Below are 16,262 nucleotides of genomic sequence, written 5' to 3' on the forward strand. Positions count from 1 at the left end.
TTTCCTTGCAGAGCATTACCAGAGAGCATCACACCATATACTCCGCTAGCCAGGGAAGAGACTAACACTGAAGTCTGTCTGGTTTCTGTTGAATGAGCATAGCCTTTTTTCTCCAGGGTAAAATTTGAACTATATAAATGGAACCTCCTTAAGATGGGGATTTTGTGTAGCCAACAGATCTCAACTCTGCTAAGACCAGCTGTAAATCCTCAGCCCCAGCAGGACTGACCACTACCTGATCCAGTTCCCCTGTGGATTCGGCTTCAGCTGTCCCCTGGGACCTGCCCTAAGCCTTACTTTATATACAATCTCTGGATCTTTCCGATTCTTATCTGATCAATGCTGCGTATTTTGGGTTTGATACGAGATGACAACTCTCTCCAGGGACTATCCAAGAGGTCCTGTCTTGTCGCTACTGACATCTTCTTTCCTCTTCCCTAAGGTTATGCTGGGCTATATTCTGTGCAGTGGTAAACCTTTGCCCTCATTATCCTATCCTGGCAACCTTAGGAGACACAGCATAGCCTCTGACAGCAGCTGGGCCACTCTACGCCTCCAGTGCCCCTTTGAGGGAAGAGGGCAAAACCCTGCTCCATACCTTCGTTTCCCACCTCTCTGCCAGGGACACCATGAAGCCCAGCTTGGGTCCTGCTAGAGCTCTGAGCCAGCCCTGGGTGCCCGTCCTCTGCAGATCATGTCTAGATCGCAGCCCTAGGGCCACAACCTTCCAGTTTTTCATTTAACAGCCTCTATTCTGCTGTCCACACAATTCACCCCCAGAAGCTGAAGAAGGAGTCAGTCTTGTTTATTAGTGAGTTCACTATCAGGTTTTCATCAGGGATTACAGCAGGAGGTGGGGCAATAGAGAGATGCAGGACCTGGGCACCCTGAGGTCTCAAGAATGGAACACTCGAGAGCAGGGAGGGCCAACTTAGCAGAGCTGGAAGAAATGGGACATGGAACCCTACTCCAGAACAGCAGTTGATCCTTGCTCCACCTCTTCCTGGCCTTCAGAGGAGGGGCCAGGTCACAGGGCTTTGGGGGGCAGTTTCCAGGGAGACTTTCTTCATCTGGCGTCTCTCAGGCTGAGCTCAGGGACTGGGTGCAGAGCTCGCTGGCCTCCAGGATGGGTCTGTCTGGTTTCTCTCTCTGGACTTTAAAAGAAGGTTCTGTGGAGAAGAGGAAACAGATGAAGTGGGCAGGACTTGCAGATGACCCTCTATCCATGGCCGGCCCCACCGTAGCAGCACTCAGGCCTTCCAGCCTTCAGGGACCCCCTCTCAGTTCGGCCCCGAGTAGAAACACACCAGCCACAGCACACAGGAAGCTGGGGGGGGGGGAGAGTCAAAGGGGTGTCAGGATTGAGGGGGGATGGGAGCGGCAGGAAGGACAGGAGTCACTTGTCAAGAAGAGCAAGCAGTGACAAAGCAGACATTGAGGACATGGTAGCCAGGTCCACTGTCATGGTACATGAAGCATAAGCAATATTTTGGGGAAATTGTGACAGACACAGCCATGCTTGGAGCCTCCCTAGTTGTGGGCTTCGGGCCACAATCAACTCCAGAGTCACAGCCATCAAACCCAGAACACAGATAGGGAAGCACTCCATAGCTTGGCTCCCTGGTGTACCAGAGGGAGCCCAGCTCAAGGTGGGATGGAAACCAAGGACAGTGTGAGCTGAGCAGGGCACATCAATGGAACCCACCAACCCTGGTTCTTTGGACCAGCTTAAGGAACTTGAATGGCATGGCTCTGCCTAAGCAGGGCTTGGGGCTTCTCAGGGCTCCTCGTGGGAAATAGGCCCCTGGGAGGAGATTCAGCAGATTTAGTGTGCTCCAGCCTAGTCCAGCAGCAGGGAGACACCATTGTGCTCAGTGCTACCCTGCTCCAACTAGGTTCTGAGTATGACCCAGAGCGGGTCCCAAAGCCTGTGGGCATCAGGACTCTAAGCCAGTGCCCCAAGCTGGTCTTTGTGTACCCCCACCTCCGTAAGCTCTAGTGTCTCAGCCATTGACAGCAGCCTCAAGAGAGACACCCCTGCAGGCTGCCTCTGTCTCTTTCTAGATACCAGTCCAAAGAACCTCCAGGATCACGGGCAGCACATGGCACGCAGCATGGGCAGACGGGCCCTGCGGCTGCCTGCCTAGTCACCGTGGGCTCCAGCTGCAGGAAAAACCCGTGTCTACACACGGGCTCATAGGCTTCAAGCTGCTTTCGGGCCAGCTGGGGGCTTTCGGCTGCAGAGGAGGGAAGAGAAGAGCTACACATGCAGAGTGGAGCAGGAGACAAGAGGGCTCAGTTACTGCTGGGGGAGGTTCTGCAGGCGCTCTTCCTGCATCGTGCCTGCCTCTTCACTACTGCCCCAGCCCTGGTTCCACTAGAGACCCTGGAGAATCTTCAAGTCATGTGGAATGGACCAGTCTAGGCGGGGGAGGATGGGCCGATGACTGTGAGCCAGGACTACGAAGACCCATGACTCTGGTTCAGGGTGTCCCTAGCCCGGGGTGTTCTAGGCCCCATGACTGCCAGCAGATACATGCCCAGGACATCCCTTTCCCTGAATGAGGCTGGAGAAAGGTGGCTAGGATCCTGGGAGGGCATGGGGTGCAAGGGCAGGGTGCCTTCTCACACTTACAGCTCGTCATCGTACTCCTTAGGGGGACAGACAGCAACCACAAGGTCTATCCAGTCCTGTAGGGAGAAACCGTGTGACCACACAGGGCACACGGAGAAATGCATGGTGAACCTGCCTGGTGTTCTGACCCAACCCACTCCTGGGCTTCATAGCCCAGGGCCAGCCAGGGCACAGTGAGGGTTAGGGCTCCCTTCTGGAGGCCCACACTCTAGGAAAAGCCTCAGAAGCAGGGCTGCTAGACCCTCAGATGCTACCAAGTCCCCAATTGTGGATCTATGGACCAGGGCTGGGCAGCCACTTCAGAATCATTTACTGTACAGAACTCATAGCTGTACCCCTTATAGTCTCGAGTACATGCAGGAATGACTACCACCGACAAGCAGCATCCCTAACCCTGAGCAAACATGGGCTCTTTTGACCTCTCTGATCTTGACCGTCCCCTAGATGGCATCACCGCCGTTGCTGGCTTGCCCATCACTGTCCACCCTGGCGTTGGGTGGCAAGTCTTGAAAGATCACCGGTCCCCACCCCCATGCCAGAGCTCCTAAGATTGAGCTGCACCTTCCCCACCCTGTGACCTCCCATCCCCCCACTCCAGGGAGCACAGAACACAACCGCTCCCTCTGTCCACAGATGCTTATCGCGTTACCCGTTGGTCTTCTCTTCTCCACATCCTTTCATGTGGGTCCCAGGCCCATCTGGTCTGCTTCCTCGGCACTGAACTTAATACCTCAGGCTCAGCTGCCTGCACACAGTGGCACAGGTTGTGCACTGCACAGCATGAGTGGGTACCATTTACATCACAGTCTGTAGGAGGGCACCCCCTCAGACGGTGCACTGCACATCCTCAGAGACTCCATGTGGGAGCCCTGGTCCATGTGGGTATCCGCTAAGCGTGGAGCAGACTACAGCCCCACTTGCATATGACCTCTGGTCTGCTCACTCTCTAGCAGCCCCCAATACTCTCTTGATTCCTCTTGATTGTTCCTTAGCACTCACTTAGAGAAGACCTTGGAGGGTTTTTCAGGTCCAGTCCACTGTCTGGACCTTGAGTACCAGCCCTGGACTTGGTCATTTCCATTGTAAGGCTAGGGTCTAAGGCAGGCGGTAAGGGAAGAGGGAAGGGGCTCACTCTCACCCCGCCCTGATTCCAGGCCTTCTGCAGGGCAGCCTCTGCCTCAGCCAGGGTGTAGTCCGTCACAATCTTGCCATTGATGGCCATGATCTCATCCCCTTTCACAACGCCACCTTCAGGAAGAAGTAGATAGGTGTTCATCTGGACTGCTTGTGACCTGTGCCTGATTCAGGACTGTCTGACTTATTACTGTGGGAGAGTGGAAGAGGCCGCATCCTGGGCTCAGACAGCTCTTGAGAAGCAAGAGCTCAGGTCCTCAAAGGTCCCTCCCACAGGTCCTCTCTAGGCTCTGCAGAGCCGTTAGACTAGAGCAGAGTCCTTGGCATGCCCAATCTGCACCCTGTAGTCAGACGGACCAGCATTTCTGATGCAGTTTAGAGAGCCTGAGCCGTCAAGGGCAGCTATACCTCTCCCATGCCCACCACACTCTCCATCAGAAACCAGTCCCTTCAATTCCCTCCCAGTGCCCTGTTCCCCCGTGCTCAGTATGTTTTCACAGTGTGACTACAGCTACTCAAATGTTTGTGGATGACCCCTCCAGCCATCCTCCCAGCTCCACAAAGGCGAGACTTTTCCTGGCTCCCTGCTCACCCTGGCGCTTCTCATAGGACTTAACACAATAGGGTCTCAACGGAAGAGTATTAAAAAGAACACTGTTGGAATGTGCCGCTGGGTAAGCTGTCCTGGGATCTAGTGATGCTAAGGAGTCATCACGTATAGACTGAAAAGGACCCCTTCACAGCAAGAAGACCAGGGAGTCTCAGACATGCTAATATGTACTGTGGCTCTGTAAGCTGACAGATTATGTGTGATTTCCTACACCTTTGCCCATCATGTCCCTCTTCTTTTCCTTTTGTAAAGAATCCTGGTTTTGATGTGCACTTAATTCTGGCTTGCGGGGAAATCAATCACTTGGAAGCCTTGAAAGTGTGAAGACTATGGGGATGTGGTGTGTGTCAGCAAGGTTTGAAACTCATGTTCCTGGCAATGTCCTGGGACGTCTAAATCAGCAAGGGTCTAAACCTCATACAGCAGATTTCCCTGTGCAGAGGGACTGAGGATAAGTGACTCTCAGTAAAGTCACAAGGGACTCAGGGAATAGCACAGGGCCTCTTTCATCTTTCCCTGACAGACACGGGTGGGACGGGCAGCAAAGCATCCTTCAGGTTGCACAGAAATGGGGGGTGGAAGAGGAGAGTGCCCCATCACAGGAAGTTATGACAGCTGCCTGGGTAAGCAGAAGCCTCTGTGAGCTGAGGTAAAGGCTCCAAGGGGAACTTAGAGGAATCTCTGAAGCCAGGGCCATGGTTGGCAGGTGGAAAGAGTGCCCAGGGCAGCCAGAGTACATTGCCTGCCTTAGTAACTGCTGAAGCCCAGTTGTCAGTGACAAGGGGTCCTTCATTCCAGACTCCTGTCTCAGGCTCGTGTCCTCTGTCCCTCCATCCTAAGCCCCTCTGGCTATGGGGCAGCCTTTTTCTAGCCTGAAAGGATGTGATCCCAGAATTTCCTGCTCTGGCCTAGGATTGAAGGGGACCTGGGCTCTACAAAGCACTCCCGGAGTGCAGAGCCTGAGCTGGTGGCAGAGGCAGCAGTAACAGTGGAGTTCCAGACTCAGGGTTTCAAAGGCTGTCAGGTGAGTGAGCTGACAGCATGAAGCAAGAGACAGCCCGGATCCTGACCCAGTAAATGGTGAGTTCTGGGTTTCCATTTATGTTTGAAGCAGGGTCTCGTGTAGCTCAGGTTGGCCTCAAACTCACCGTGTTGCCTTGAACGTCTACTCCTCGTGCTTCCAGTTCCCATGTGCTGGGACTACAGACACAGGTCACGGATCCTGCTTTATACAATGCTCAGGCTGCAGCTCAGGGCTTCATGCCCGCTAGGTAAGCACTGTGCCAGCTGAGCCACATCCCCAGCCCCAGCATGGGGGAGGGGCAGCGTGTATGGGGGAAGGGATGGCCCTGTGAGAGGGGCCAGGCTGAGGAAGCACCTAGAGGTGCTACCTATACTGGGCACTAAACTAAATGACCGATTTGCCTGGATTCAAGTCCTGCCTGGCATCTGGTACTGGCTGGGGATCCTTTCTCTAAGCTGTAGAATGAGAACCACTATGGTATATACCATACTGATTACTAGGGATTCTAGAATACTGTGATATCCCTAGTCCCAGAGTTGTGGCCAGGTCCACAGACTAAAGCCTGATCTGTGACTCATCCCACAGACCACCCGCTCTGTGAGGATGCTTCTTGCCTGCTCTCTGCATGTTTCCTCTCCCGGGAAGTCCTCCTTCCCTTCCCAGGCTGCACCAGTCAGCTTTGTAGGCTTCACTGTATCCCATACCCTTCCCCCTTCCTGGGTCCTCATGGCTTTGGTTCCACCAGCATTCCCCATCAATCCTTGGCTGAGAGTCCTATGATAAGGCTCTAGGCCCATTTTTGCCACTAACCTGGGAGTCCCTAGAGGGCAGGGTGGCATCTGGGTATGCCACCTCAGGTCCTGGCACCATGGCACAGCCTCAGATAATGGCTGAAACTAGCTTGATGGTTTGCTGGATGGACCTGACATCCTTGAACAACTATGAGACCATCTGAAGCCAAGTGGATGGATGTCTGCTCTCCTGGGGCATCTGGTATAGCCACCACACCATCCCCGAAACAGGCAAAGCCCATCCATACTCACCATGCCTCTCCGCAGCTCCCCCTTCATAAACAGCAGAGACGACCACCTTCCCCACGGGGGAGTCCACTCCGCCCTCCAGGGCCAAGTCTAAAGACCCCTCCTGGGTGGAGGAAAGCAGGTTTCAGGCAGCCACATGGACAGCAGCCTGCAGAGCACCAGGAAGTCTGACAGAGCTATAGGGTGGAGAAGGCACAAGACCATGCAGTACAGAGGCCATGAGAGAGCCATGGGAGAAAGAAGATCTGGGTTGACTACCCCCTACAAGGAGCAGCATCCCCAGGGGATCCAGGAGAGGAGCAGGAACCTGCTAGGTCTCCTAGGAGTAGACTAATCAGGGAACCAAGACGGCAGAGCAGAGAGAATTGGTGACCAGCCTCTGCCCCGTGTCCAGGTACCTTCTTGATTCGCAGAAGCCGGACATCCTTCCCTGCGATCTGCTCAGGCGAGAACTAGAAACAGAAAACCAAAATGGGAACAACTGTGAGCTGAAGGGTGAGAGCATGTGTGGCCTCGATGATGGACCCATTGCACACAGGCAACACACACACACACACAGAACACACACCATGGTTCTCATTGCCCCACCCCGCCTGAGCTGGAGAGTTCCCTCTTACCATGGAGTAGGGGTCAAAGCCTTCTTCGTATTTTCGAAAATCCTGGAGGCAAAGAAAGGGCCTTAGGATGGTGAGACGCGGGCGATGGAGGAACACTGCATATAAGCTCACGCAGGCAGGGCAGAGGGCAAGCGAGCCAGATTCCAGGGGCCAGAGGTGAGCAAGGGGTAGAGAGTAGCTGTGGTTGGGATAGGGGCAGAGGGAGGAGCTTGGCAGCCATAGCGATGGAGTAAAGGGGTGGGGCAAGCAAGAAGCCACAGGAAGTACTTAGAGGAGCCTGTCCCTGTCCCTGCTTTGTTCAGCTGGTGGTGGCCACTGTGGCTCCAGGGATACCACAGGGGTCTGGATGCCTAGGTGGCTGGCCCATGTCTCACAAGAAGTCTCGTTCTGCTGGCCCAAGCTGGCCTTCTACATCGCCACTGGAGGCTGTGACCAGGCCAAAAGAGTGAATCCATGGCTTTCCACTCAGTACTCTGACCTCATGGAGGGGAGCAGGCCTGTCTAAGGGGCTTCTTGGCCTGGAGAACACAGCCACAAAGTACTGAGGAAGGCAAGTGTCAGTCTGTACCAAGGGAAGAAGGGGGTGGGGTAAGAGTAGGAGTAGGAGTCGGACTGATCTAGGAGTTACAAAGCCTCCTTCTCCAAGGGAGATGGAAAGGACATACAGCTCTGGGGCCCGTGCTCGGTGGGGTTGCTGGGGTGAAGTGAGCCAGGTCTTGGAAACATCATGGTAAGAAGAAGCGGGGCGAATCCAGGGCAATTGGTCCAGGGGTCACATACACAGTGAGCCAAACTAGGGTACCCACAGGCCTCAGAAGCCAGGGTGCTAATCCTGAATTAAACCACAGTCAGTCCCCACTGGAAAAATGGCCACACAGTTCCCTAGGCTGCACCAAGTCTCCTCTGAGGACTGCAGGCAGCATTGTGAGTGGGCCAGAGATCCTGCCCCTGCCCAGATTGCAGCTATGAGACACTGGGAGCAAGAATGAGGGCAGCAGTTGGGCCCCTGGATTTCTGCTTGCACCCTTTCTCCCTAGGCTTTTATCTTCCAGGCTGAACCCCCATGAGGCCTTGGATCTGTCTAGCGGTCGGTCTGTGCTTGTCAATCAGCACACAGAACGAGGGACACAGCACATCTAAGCACCAGAGAGGTTACTAGGCAGAATCTGGGACCTATGTCCTTGTCACTAAGAGAGGCCTATCTATCCCTGGTGTTCTTTTTGGAATACTGGGTCATGTAGGCCACACTCCCCTTTGTCAGGCCCTGAATACTATTCTCGGGGATGGCTGGGTGGCAAAATCTGAGACTTGTGAAAAATCTGAGACTTCTGAAACATTACAGCTGGTTTGCCTTAAGAGAGCCATACCCTCTGTTTCGCAAATGGAGAAACTAAAGCCAGAGAGGTGACATTAATGCCTAAGGTCATGAGTCAGAGGAGGAGGCCAAGGGTTTAACTGGATTCTTGAAGCCTTATAATCCCTGTGCTGGTGTCCTTTTGCTTTTGAGAGGTGTTGGTGTCTTCAGCTTTGGGTCCTTCAGGGTCTATTGGGCAAGGGCTGTGCTTTGAGAGGCAGGTAATGTAATGCTCGCGAGCAGATAGCAGAACCAGTGTCCTAGATCTAAATCCAGGGTCTGACACAGCAGGGGTGCTCCATGGCTCCTGTGACTGCCTCACTTCTGTGGCACGGGGAAGACAATAGAGCCCCCCACCCTGTTGAACTTAAGACCCTTGATGAATTTAGAAATGGGGCTTGCCCGGCACACCTTCTAAGGTCTTCTGACCATCTCGGGTCCTGGGCTGTCAGCGGCCTCTTTTACAGACACTCCACCTATGCCTCCTACCCACACTATTTCCTGCCTATCCAGGCTTGTGAGTGGGGGCATTGGAGAGCCTGCTAGCCAGATTGCCTTTGATTTGGGGGGCCTCTTTCAATGGGGATGAAACTGTCAATCCAATAGTTAGCTCTGGATGGAAGCTAACTCTACCCTACCTAACCTAATTCAGATGCCAGCAGGGACTCCCAGATCCCAGCGAAGCCCAGAAAGGTGGAGAAGCCAAGCTGCCACCATCTCCTGAGGCTAAGAAAGGCTGTGGTCTGCTTGGAGCAAGTATAGCCTAAGAAGCAAGGCAGTATCCAGCCCCTCTCCTCCTTCTCTCCAAGGATGGAGTCAGGGCTAATAATCTTAGCCTAGCTAATAATCTTAGCCCTCTGATCTTCTTCCTCCTTGGGCCACCAGAGGGTAGGGGTGGGGAATCCTGCTGATGGCTTTCTCCATCCGTGTTTAAGCTCTGAAAAGCCCTGGGTCCCCTTTTGCTGGGGGTGAGGGGGACACAGAGCAGGCCTGAGGCTTCCCTGCAGATGGTACTTGGGCTACCTTGAAACTGCCAAGACCTAGAGTGAAGGAGGAGGAGTCAGACACAGAGTGAGACGGGTGGGGCAGGATCAGCTATACACAACTACCAGACACACGGGTCTCATTTTACTTGTCTGAATGCTGTCTGATATACCACCATCCTCTTCAGCATCTCCTGCGGCTGCCAGGAATAAAAAGACAGTTCCCCACCGGATGTTAAAAATAGGTATCGTCTGCCCCCTGGCGCCAGGTTCTGGCGCTGCCAGCCTGAGGCTACTGTGTCCCTCCCCAGATAGGCTGATGTTCGGGGACCACTCTAGGCCTCCCACCTTGCAGTTGCTATGAAGCTGCACTGACACCATGTACCATGAACCAGAGAGCACAAGTACCATGAACTCAGCAGGCTGGCCCAGGGCATGACCTTTGCCGTTTGGGGGAGCTGACGGGACAGCAGCTAACGCTCAAAATAAGCACCGGAGTGCCCTGCTCTGACATTTGGGTAGGGTTTCTTGGAAGGGAACATAAGTTCTGCCATGACTGTGCTTCCACAGTGTGAGGCCAGTCAGAGATCGGAACCCTGTGGGGTGCCTGTGAGCCCCAGCTTCCTTCACTGTGGGGACTGGAGTGAGCAGACCTTTCCATTCCCCAGCAGCTGGTTCTAGTGATAGCTGAGAAGTGAAATGAGGTGTGTGCATGGACATAAAGGCTAAAGGCAACCACAGGCATCATTCTTCAGGTGCCACCGGCTCTCTCGGTGACCCGGAACTCACAGAGTAGGCTAGGCTGGCCAGCGAGTGAGCCCCAAGGACCTGCCTGCTTCCTCTGAACAGGGATTACATCATCAAGCTCAACTTTTTTTTTTTTTTTTTTAATGTGAATCCTGGGGCTGAACTCAAGTGCCCATGCTCACACAGTGACCACTGCACCAGCTCAGCCACCTCCCCAGGCTCAACACTGCCATCTTTAGACGGAGCTTCAGGCTGTGTGTGGTCAACGAAAGAACTAGAATTGTACGGGTCCATACCCACTGCAAATAGTGTGGATTCATCCCTTGACCAATAAGAAGGTGACAAGATGACTCAGGATTTGACTGTGTCACATCTCACTTCCCTTCCAGAGGTGTCAGAAACCAGGTGACATGACCCTGGACTGCTGCTCTAGAAGCACCCGGGAGGGACCCAAGGGGCTTACCAGGACCTCGGACTTCACAGCAGGCCTGTAGACGAAGTTGTGTTCCTGGTGGACCATGACGGGTTTGGAGATGGTGGACACGCCAGGGCCTCGTGGAGGCTGTGGGCTTGGGCAGAATGTCTACGGGGGTTAGTTTAGGAGAGACCCATGTGGCGTCATAGGGGATGTGGCCAGGGATAGCCATGGTATGTTTACAAACATGCAAGTCACTCCCATGCACATGAGCCAGCCCGATTCATCTGCTCAGACAGAGGAGGCCTGGGGTAGGCTCGTCACCTAAAGAGAACTCTACGGCCTCAGTGTGGCTGAGTGGCTCTAGGGAATCAACCAGTTGAGTCAGAGGACACACTTTCAAGGCTCCCTCACATTGACCACCCAATATCCCCTTCCTTAAAGGGCCATTTCCCCTGGATATATTCAAGGCCCTGTAGTGTGACACAAGGCAACTCTGGTTCCCAGTGTGTGGGCACAGTATCCAGAATCCCTCAGGTCATCTTCACTCTAACACTTGATTTCCTGCTAAAACATCTTTCATCAGGGCACAGCCCTGTCCCCAAACCCTTTGACTGGTCCCTAGAGACTGTCAACACTATCGTCCTGCCTCCTAACACCCTTCATGAGATTCTCTATCTTCCCACTGTCTCTGTCCCAGACTCCTCAGACTGCCCAACATCAGGCTCTAAGACATCAGGTTCTACTGCCCCGAAGCCATTGCTCCTCCACTTAGCCAGTCCAGTCCTGACATTTCTCCTCCCCAGGACCTCAGACTTCATTCACAGCTGGTCTGTAGACCAAGGTGAGTTCCTGGTGGACCATGACAGGTTTGGACAAGCCAAGGCCTCGTGGAGGCTATGGGCTTGGACAAAATGTCTACAGGAGTTATTTTAAGGCTGGTGAATCAGGCTGGCTCACACTTATCCCAGATATCTGTGGGTCCCCCACCTTCAGACTAGACACTCCCACTAGACTGTCTTGGATAAAGACTATGGCTGTCTGTCTAATGTTAGGTCCCAGTGCCCAGCAGAGTGTCTGGCATATGGTAAGTATTGACTGAATAAACAAACAACTCAACAGCATACTTGGCATGGCATGCAGTGCCTGGCAGATATGGTTCTGGAACCTTCCTTGGGCAGGAGCTGGGTGGCAGGCTCACAGTACCTGATTCTATTACCTAAGGCTAGCTATGCAGACATGTTACCTACATTTCCTGCTGTACACATTGAGAACTTACAAGGGGCACACAGGCAGAGGACTAGGCAGGATGGACGGGATGGAGGCCAGCATAATGAGATAGCTTTGAGTCAAGGACAGTCCGGGTGTTTTGAGATATTCATGGTGGTCCAGTCCTTTAAGGGACTTTATGTGGGGACTTTAATGTTTCTTTACTCCGAACAGGAGCGAACTGTGGCTTTCTTCATTCCTTGCAGAGTTAGAGAGAGTGGAGCCTGTCTCGAGTCTTGACTCAGTATTTGCTAAGATGATCCCTTCCTCCCCCCCCCCATTCATAGTTTTGTTCTAATTTACTTTATTCTAATTTACTTGGTCTAGGGACCCTGACTAGCAGCCATTATTATCTAATGAGCACTGCGCATGCACCTGCAACTCTTTTAAGTCTTAACTCAGAATGCATTCGCTCAGGGTGGAGCTGTAGCTCAGTTGGTAGAGTGGCTTCATGGCACCCACAAGAGCCTAGGGTCAATATATTCAGTGCCACATAACACAGGCAGGTGGCATGTGCCTGTAAGTCCAGCACTTGGGAGGTGGAAGCAGGCATAGCAGAGGCGTAAGGCCATCTTTGGCTACATAATGAGTTCAAGGCCAGCCTAGGCAACATGAGACCCTATTTATTTTTATGATTATTTGTGGGGGATTTGTTTTGTTTTGGTGTCTTACTCTGTAGCCCAGACTGTTCTGAAATTATTGTGTAGATCAGGTTGTACTCACATTCTGTGATCCTCCTGCCTCAGACTTCGGAGTGCTGGGATTACAGACTATATGCCACCCACCTCCCCCTTCATGCATTAACTTGTCTGGTTCTCACAGTAGATAGGTACCATTGCGTTCCTATGCAGTGAGACCAGGGTGTCCAGGCTCACAGAGATGGAGTATCAGGTACCCGAAGTCATTTAGCCAGGGAACAGCAGAATATGATCCATAAGCCAAGGTCTGACTTGTTACTGTCTCCCCTGCCATCACTAGGTTTCTTGCTGCTCTGGAGCCCTTCCTCTGCCCCTCATGTACTGTACCCCTCAAGGTTCAGCTCTAAGTCCCAGCAAGGCAGAGGTATCCTCAGCTGGAGCATGTAGGCTGTGCTAGCGTAGAGAAGACCCATATATATATAGATGCTCTCCCTTCAAAAGTTAAATCCCTGGAAAGTTGCTGCTTGGAATCTTCTTCAGCTCTGCTCCATCTACCAAGAGCTGCAAGGCCTGAGCCTGGCCTCAGATCTCTGAATCAGATTTGTTAGGGAAAAGCTACTGCATATCTTCTGGGGTCACTTACAGAGAAGGATGGGTCCCTCCGTGCCAGGCTAACACAGTCTCTTAAACCTGATGTCTGGTTGAGCTCTGGGGAGATGTTCCCAGAGTGAGGAGACATCTCTCTCCCTATCTGAGGTCTAGGAATCAAGGCCCCACACTAGAGGTCCATAGTATTCCAGTCCACCTGTGATCCTCCAGCCGTGACTGTCAGCCAGTCAGCAGCAGGCACCTGGCATCTCCTTGATGCCCTTGAGTGATCTAATCTACTAAATACACGCTCCCTTTGGGATACTGAGTGGGAGGCCGATGAAAGCCACTGGGGAGGTGCTGCCAACACTGTGCAGCCCCTCATCCTCAGCCCCTCTCCCTGCAGCCCTCACCCCTGCAGCCCTTCACCCCCAGTGGACTGGAGCCTCCTCAGTTGAGTCGGACCTGACCACTGTCTACTAGGCTCAAAAGTCTCACATGGTGCCCAGGGACCGACTCTTCCAAAGCAGTCTTTGAATAAAGATCAATTGATGGGAAATAGATCTTTCTGAAAATACCGCCGCTCAATCTGTCAACATCCAAGAAAAACATTTCTTGTCTTTTAATAGTTGAGAACTTCTAAGAAGTCTCTCATCTTCAGGGTTTCTAACTTGGGTCCCGGCCAGACGTGTCTGACGATTACACACCAGGCCGGTGCTGCCAGCTCGTGTTGTGGGAAAGGCGCTGGAGTGTCCTAAGACTACCCTTTATTTTCAGAGCTAGGTACGCCCCAGCTTTCCCCCACGCACCCCTTCTCCAGTTGAACCAGGGGCTCACTTCCTACACATGAGGACTTCTTGGTCCCTATGAAGACACAGCTGGCTATTCCACACAACCAGAGAGCACTACCCTGCAGGCCACCAGCATTCACTAGCTCAGGGGCTAACATCATCAGAGGCTGCTGACACGGACCTGACAGACTCACTGTTGCTCATTTCATGGCCACAGCAATTCACCATGTAAACACAGGACTTCAAAATCAGTAGAAGGCACACGCATGCAGGACAGCACATGACACCTGGGAAACAGGGCAAGATGCTGTCTCCTCCCATCTCCACTCACCGGGGCAGCAGAGGGCATGGGAAACAGCATCCACCCACACCCCACTTCCTTTGCAAGCACAACATGCAGAATAAAATGGTACCTTTGGGGCGGGTGGGAAGCTCCGCTCAGTGGTGGGGGAGCTGGAGGGCTTCCCACTGTGGGTGTTTGCCTCCCAGTCATCTGCTGGATGGCCTGGGTCCCCAGTGCGGAAGGGGTGGTTGCCCAGGGCCTCTTCTAGTGCTGAGGGCAATGGGCGGGTAGGAGTGAGGTCTTGGGTGGGAATGGATGGAGGGGGAGGAATGGGGATTGGGGGTGGAGTGCGTTGCACCCATGGTGAGGATGAGCTGCTCATGTGACCTGATGAGGGAAGCACAGGGGGCGCGGGAACCTTGGAATGTGGGTTGACGGGTGGAGGGTGGGGCATCACGGGCAGTGCTGAGGGAGTCTTGGGGGGGTAGTAGAACATGTCCAGAGGGATGTCATCCAGGTCAGTGGTGTGGAGGTGGATCCCACCAGCGAATCGTCTCAAGGGTGGGGCCAGAGGAGACACAGAAGGTGGGGGAGGTGGGGGCCCTGTGGTCATCTGGGGGTGAAGAAGTTCTGTCATTATAAACTCCACAGCAAAGCAACAGAAATATTCTGCTCTTTTTCTCTTGCTGCTGGATCCCCATCACTCAAACCAGAACCGTGGGCACTGCCACCCAGCTGCCCAGCTTAGCCAGTAGGTCTGTGAGGGAGTAGTCTAAACACAAGAGAGGTTTGAGCTATAGCCATTTACCCTCTGAAGTAGGACACGTTTGAGATGTTAGGGGACTCTTGGTAACTACAGCAGGGCACAACAAGCCCAGTGGGGACTGTCTCGGTACAGAAGGGACTTGTAGTCATCCAGACAGACTCATCTCCCTTCCTCATGACAGGAGGTGACAGCAGCTGTTAGGGCTGGGCTGTAGCCAGTGAAATGTCCACCAGTGTGGCTGGTGATGATCACCAATGGCCACCATGCCTCCCACTGTCCCCAGAAAGGATTGTTCTGAAGGTGACTGTCAGGAGGGTCCACGTGAAGAGACATTTCTGTTACCTCAGGAATCTCATTCTCAGCAGAGGAAATCTGCTCGAGGCGCGTCTGACAGAGCCTCTCCACCCAATACTGGGTCTTTTCCGATTCCTCAAGGTCTTCCCGCTCAGTCTCAGACACCTGGGACCCAGGACCCATGTCAAAAGGAGGCAACAAAGGGGCACACTGAGTCACAAGGGCAGCCACACACAGAGGCACTGCTTTAGCCCCTCCCCTACCAAATACTGGTTGGTGTGACAACACACAGAAAAAGAACCAGGCTTCTTCCACCTGGACCTTGGATCAGAAAGTAGAAGGTAGAGGCTGGAGTGTCGGCATGACCAGAAAACCTGCAGGGTTCACACATTGCCTGGCAATGCTGGCCCCCAGGATTTGCATCACCCTGAGTCTCTTGGGGTTCTTCCCTAGCCTCTTCAGCCCCCCCCCCCACACCCATGGGTTTAACTTTGCTCTTATTTCCCCACAAGGCTGTCCTGTCCTTAGAAATGCAAGTTCAACCTTATTCTTCATTTTGAAGTTAATCTATTCACGATGCCAGACCTAATAGGCTTTGCATTTCCCAGGGCTTCTCTGGTTTTATAATCTAATCAACCTGGCACTGTGAGTCATAGGAGCATCACAGAGAAGCAGAAAGGATATTGCCTGCAGGCAGGAAGTTCAGGCCAACAATCTCACCCAAGACACAGAAACTGCTGGTGCTGGGAGGTCACTATTGACATGGTTAGTCTTAGATATATCTCCAGGTTATAGAGGTCCAGCCTCGGACACACTGTGTTAATGGGAGAAGCCTCAGACTCTAAGCCTGATCTACTGGAGATAGTTTCAGACTTGACATCTACACTGAAAGGTTAGACCATATACACCAAGAGCCAAGCCAGCTTGGTGAGACTTGGTAGCGAGAGCACCCTGAATGGGGCAGGCGACTGGAAGGCCAAACAAACTTTCAAGAGAGGCAGAGGGGTAAACCTCAGATAGACTGTGAGCCAGAAGACCAGCTCCACTGCCATACCTAGGATGGAAGGGCCTTGC

The 16,262-nt window shown here is 53.2% G+C and overlaps 1 protein-coding gene across 5 annotated transcripts in view; it reads right to left on the bottom strand.

The window, feature by feature from the left end:
- Positions 1 to 784: 784 nt before the first annotated feature.
- Positions 785 to 16,262, bottom strand: part of Ush1c (USH1 protein network component harmonin) — a 44,893-nt gene continuing 29,415 nt past the window's right edge. For 2 of the 5 annotated variants that reach the window (XM_029479940.1, XM_029479939.1), the window contains exons 17-26: positions 15,237 to 15,353; positions 14,259 to 14,741; positions 10,608 to 10,727; positions 9,547 to 9,597; positions 7,061 to 7,102; positions 6,842 to 6,895; positions 6,447 to 6,546; positions 3,774 to 3,883; positions 2,636 to 2,691; positions 786 to 1,169 (exon numbers count right to left, since the gene is read on the bottom strand). In XM_029479940.1, the coding sequence (XP_029335800.1) occupies positions 1,157 to 1,169; positions 2,636 to 2,691; positions 3,774 to 3,883; positions 6,447 to 6,546; positions 6,842 to 6,895; positions 7,061 to 7,102; positions 9,547 to 9,597; positions 10,608 to 10,727; positions 14,259 to 14,741; positions 15,237 to 15,353 (1,146 nt within the window). In that variant the 3' untranslated portion in view covers positions 786 to 1,156. Of the gene's footprint in view, positions 1,170 to 2,151; positions 2,261 to 2,635; positions 2,692 to 3,773; positions 3,884 to 6,446; positions 6,547 to 6,841; positions 6,896 to 7,060; positions 7,103 to 9,546; positions 9,598 to 10,607; positions 10,728 to 12,502; positions 14,133 to 14,258; positions 14,742 to 15,236; positions 15,354 to 16,262 lie in introns of those variants that run through there. The other 3 variants (XM_021166991.2, XM_021166993.2, XM_029479941.1) reach the window with 3 other exon arrangements.

The sequence above is a fragment of the Mus caroli genome, chromosome 7 (assembly GCF_900094665.2).
Source record: "Mus caroli chromosome 7, CAROLI_EIJ_v1.1, whole genome shotgun sequence".
Classification (NCBI taxonomy): Eukaryota; Metazoa; Chordata; class Mammalia; order Rodentia; family Muridae; genus Mus; species Mus caroli.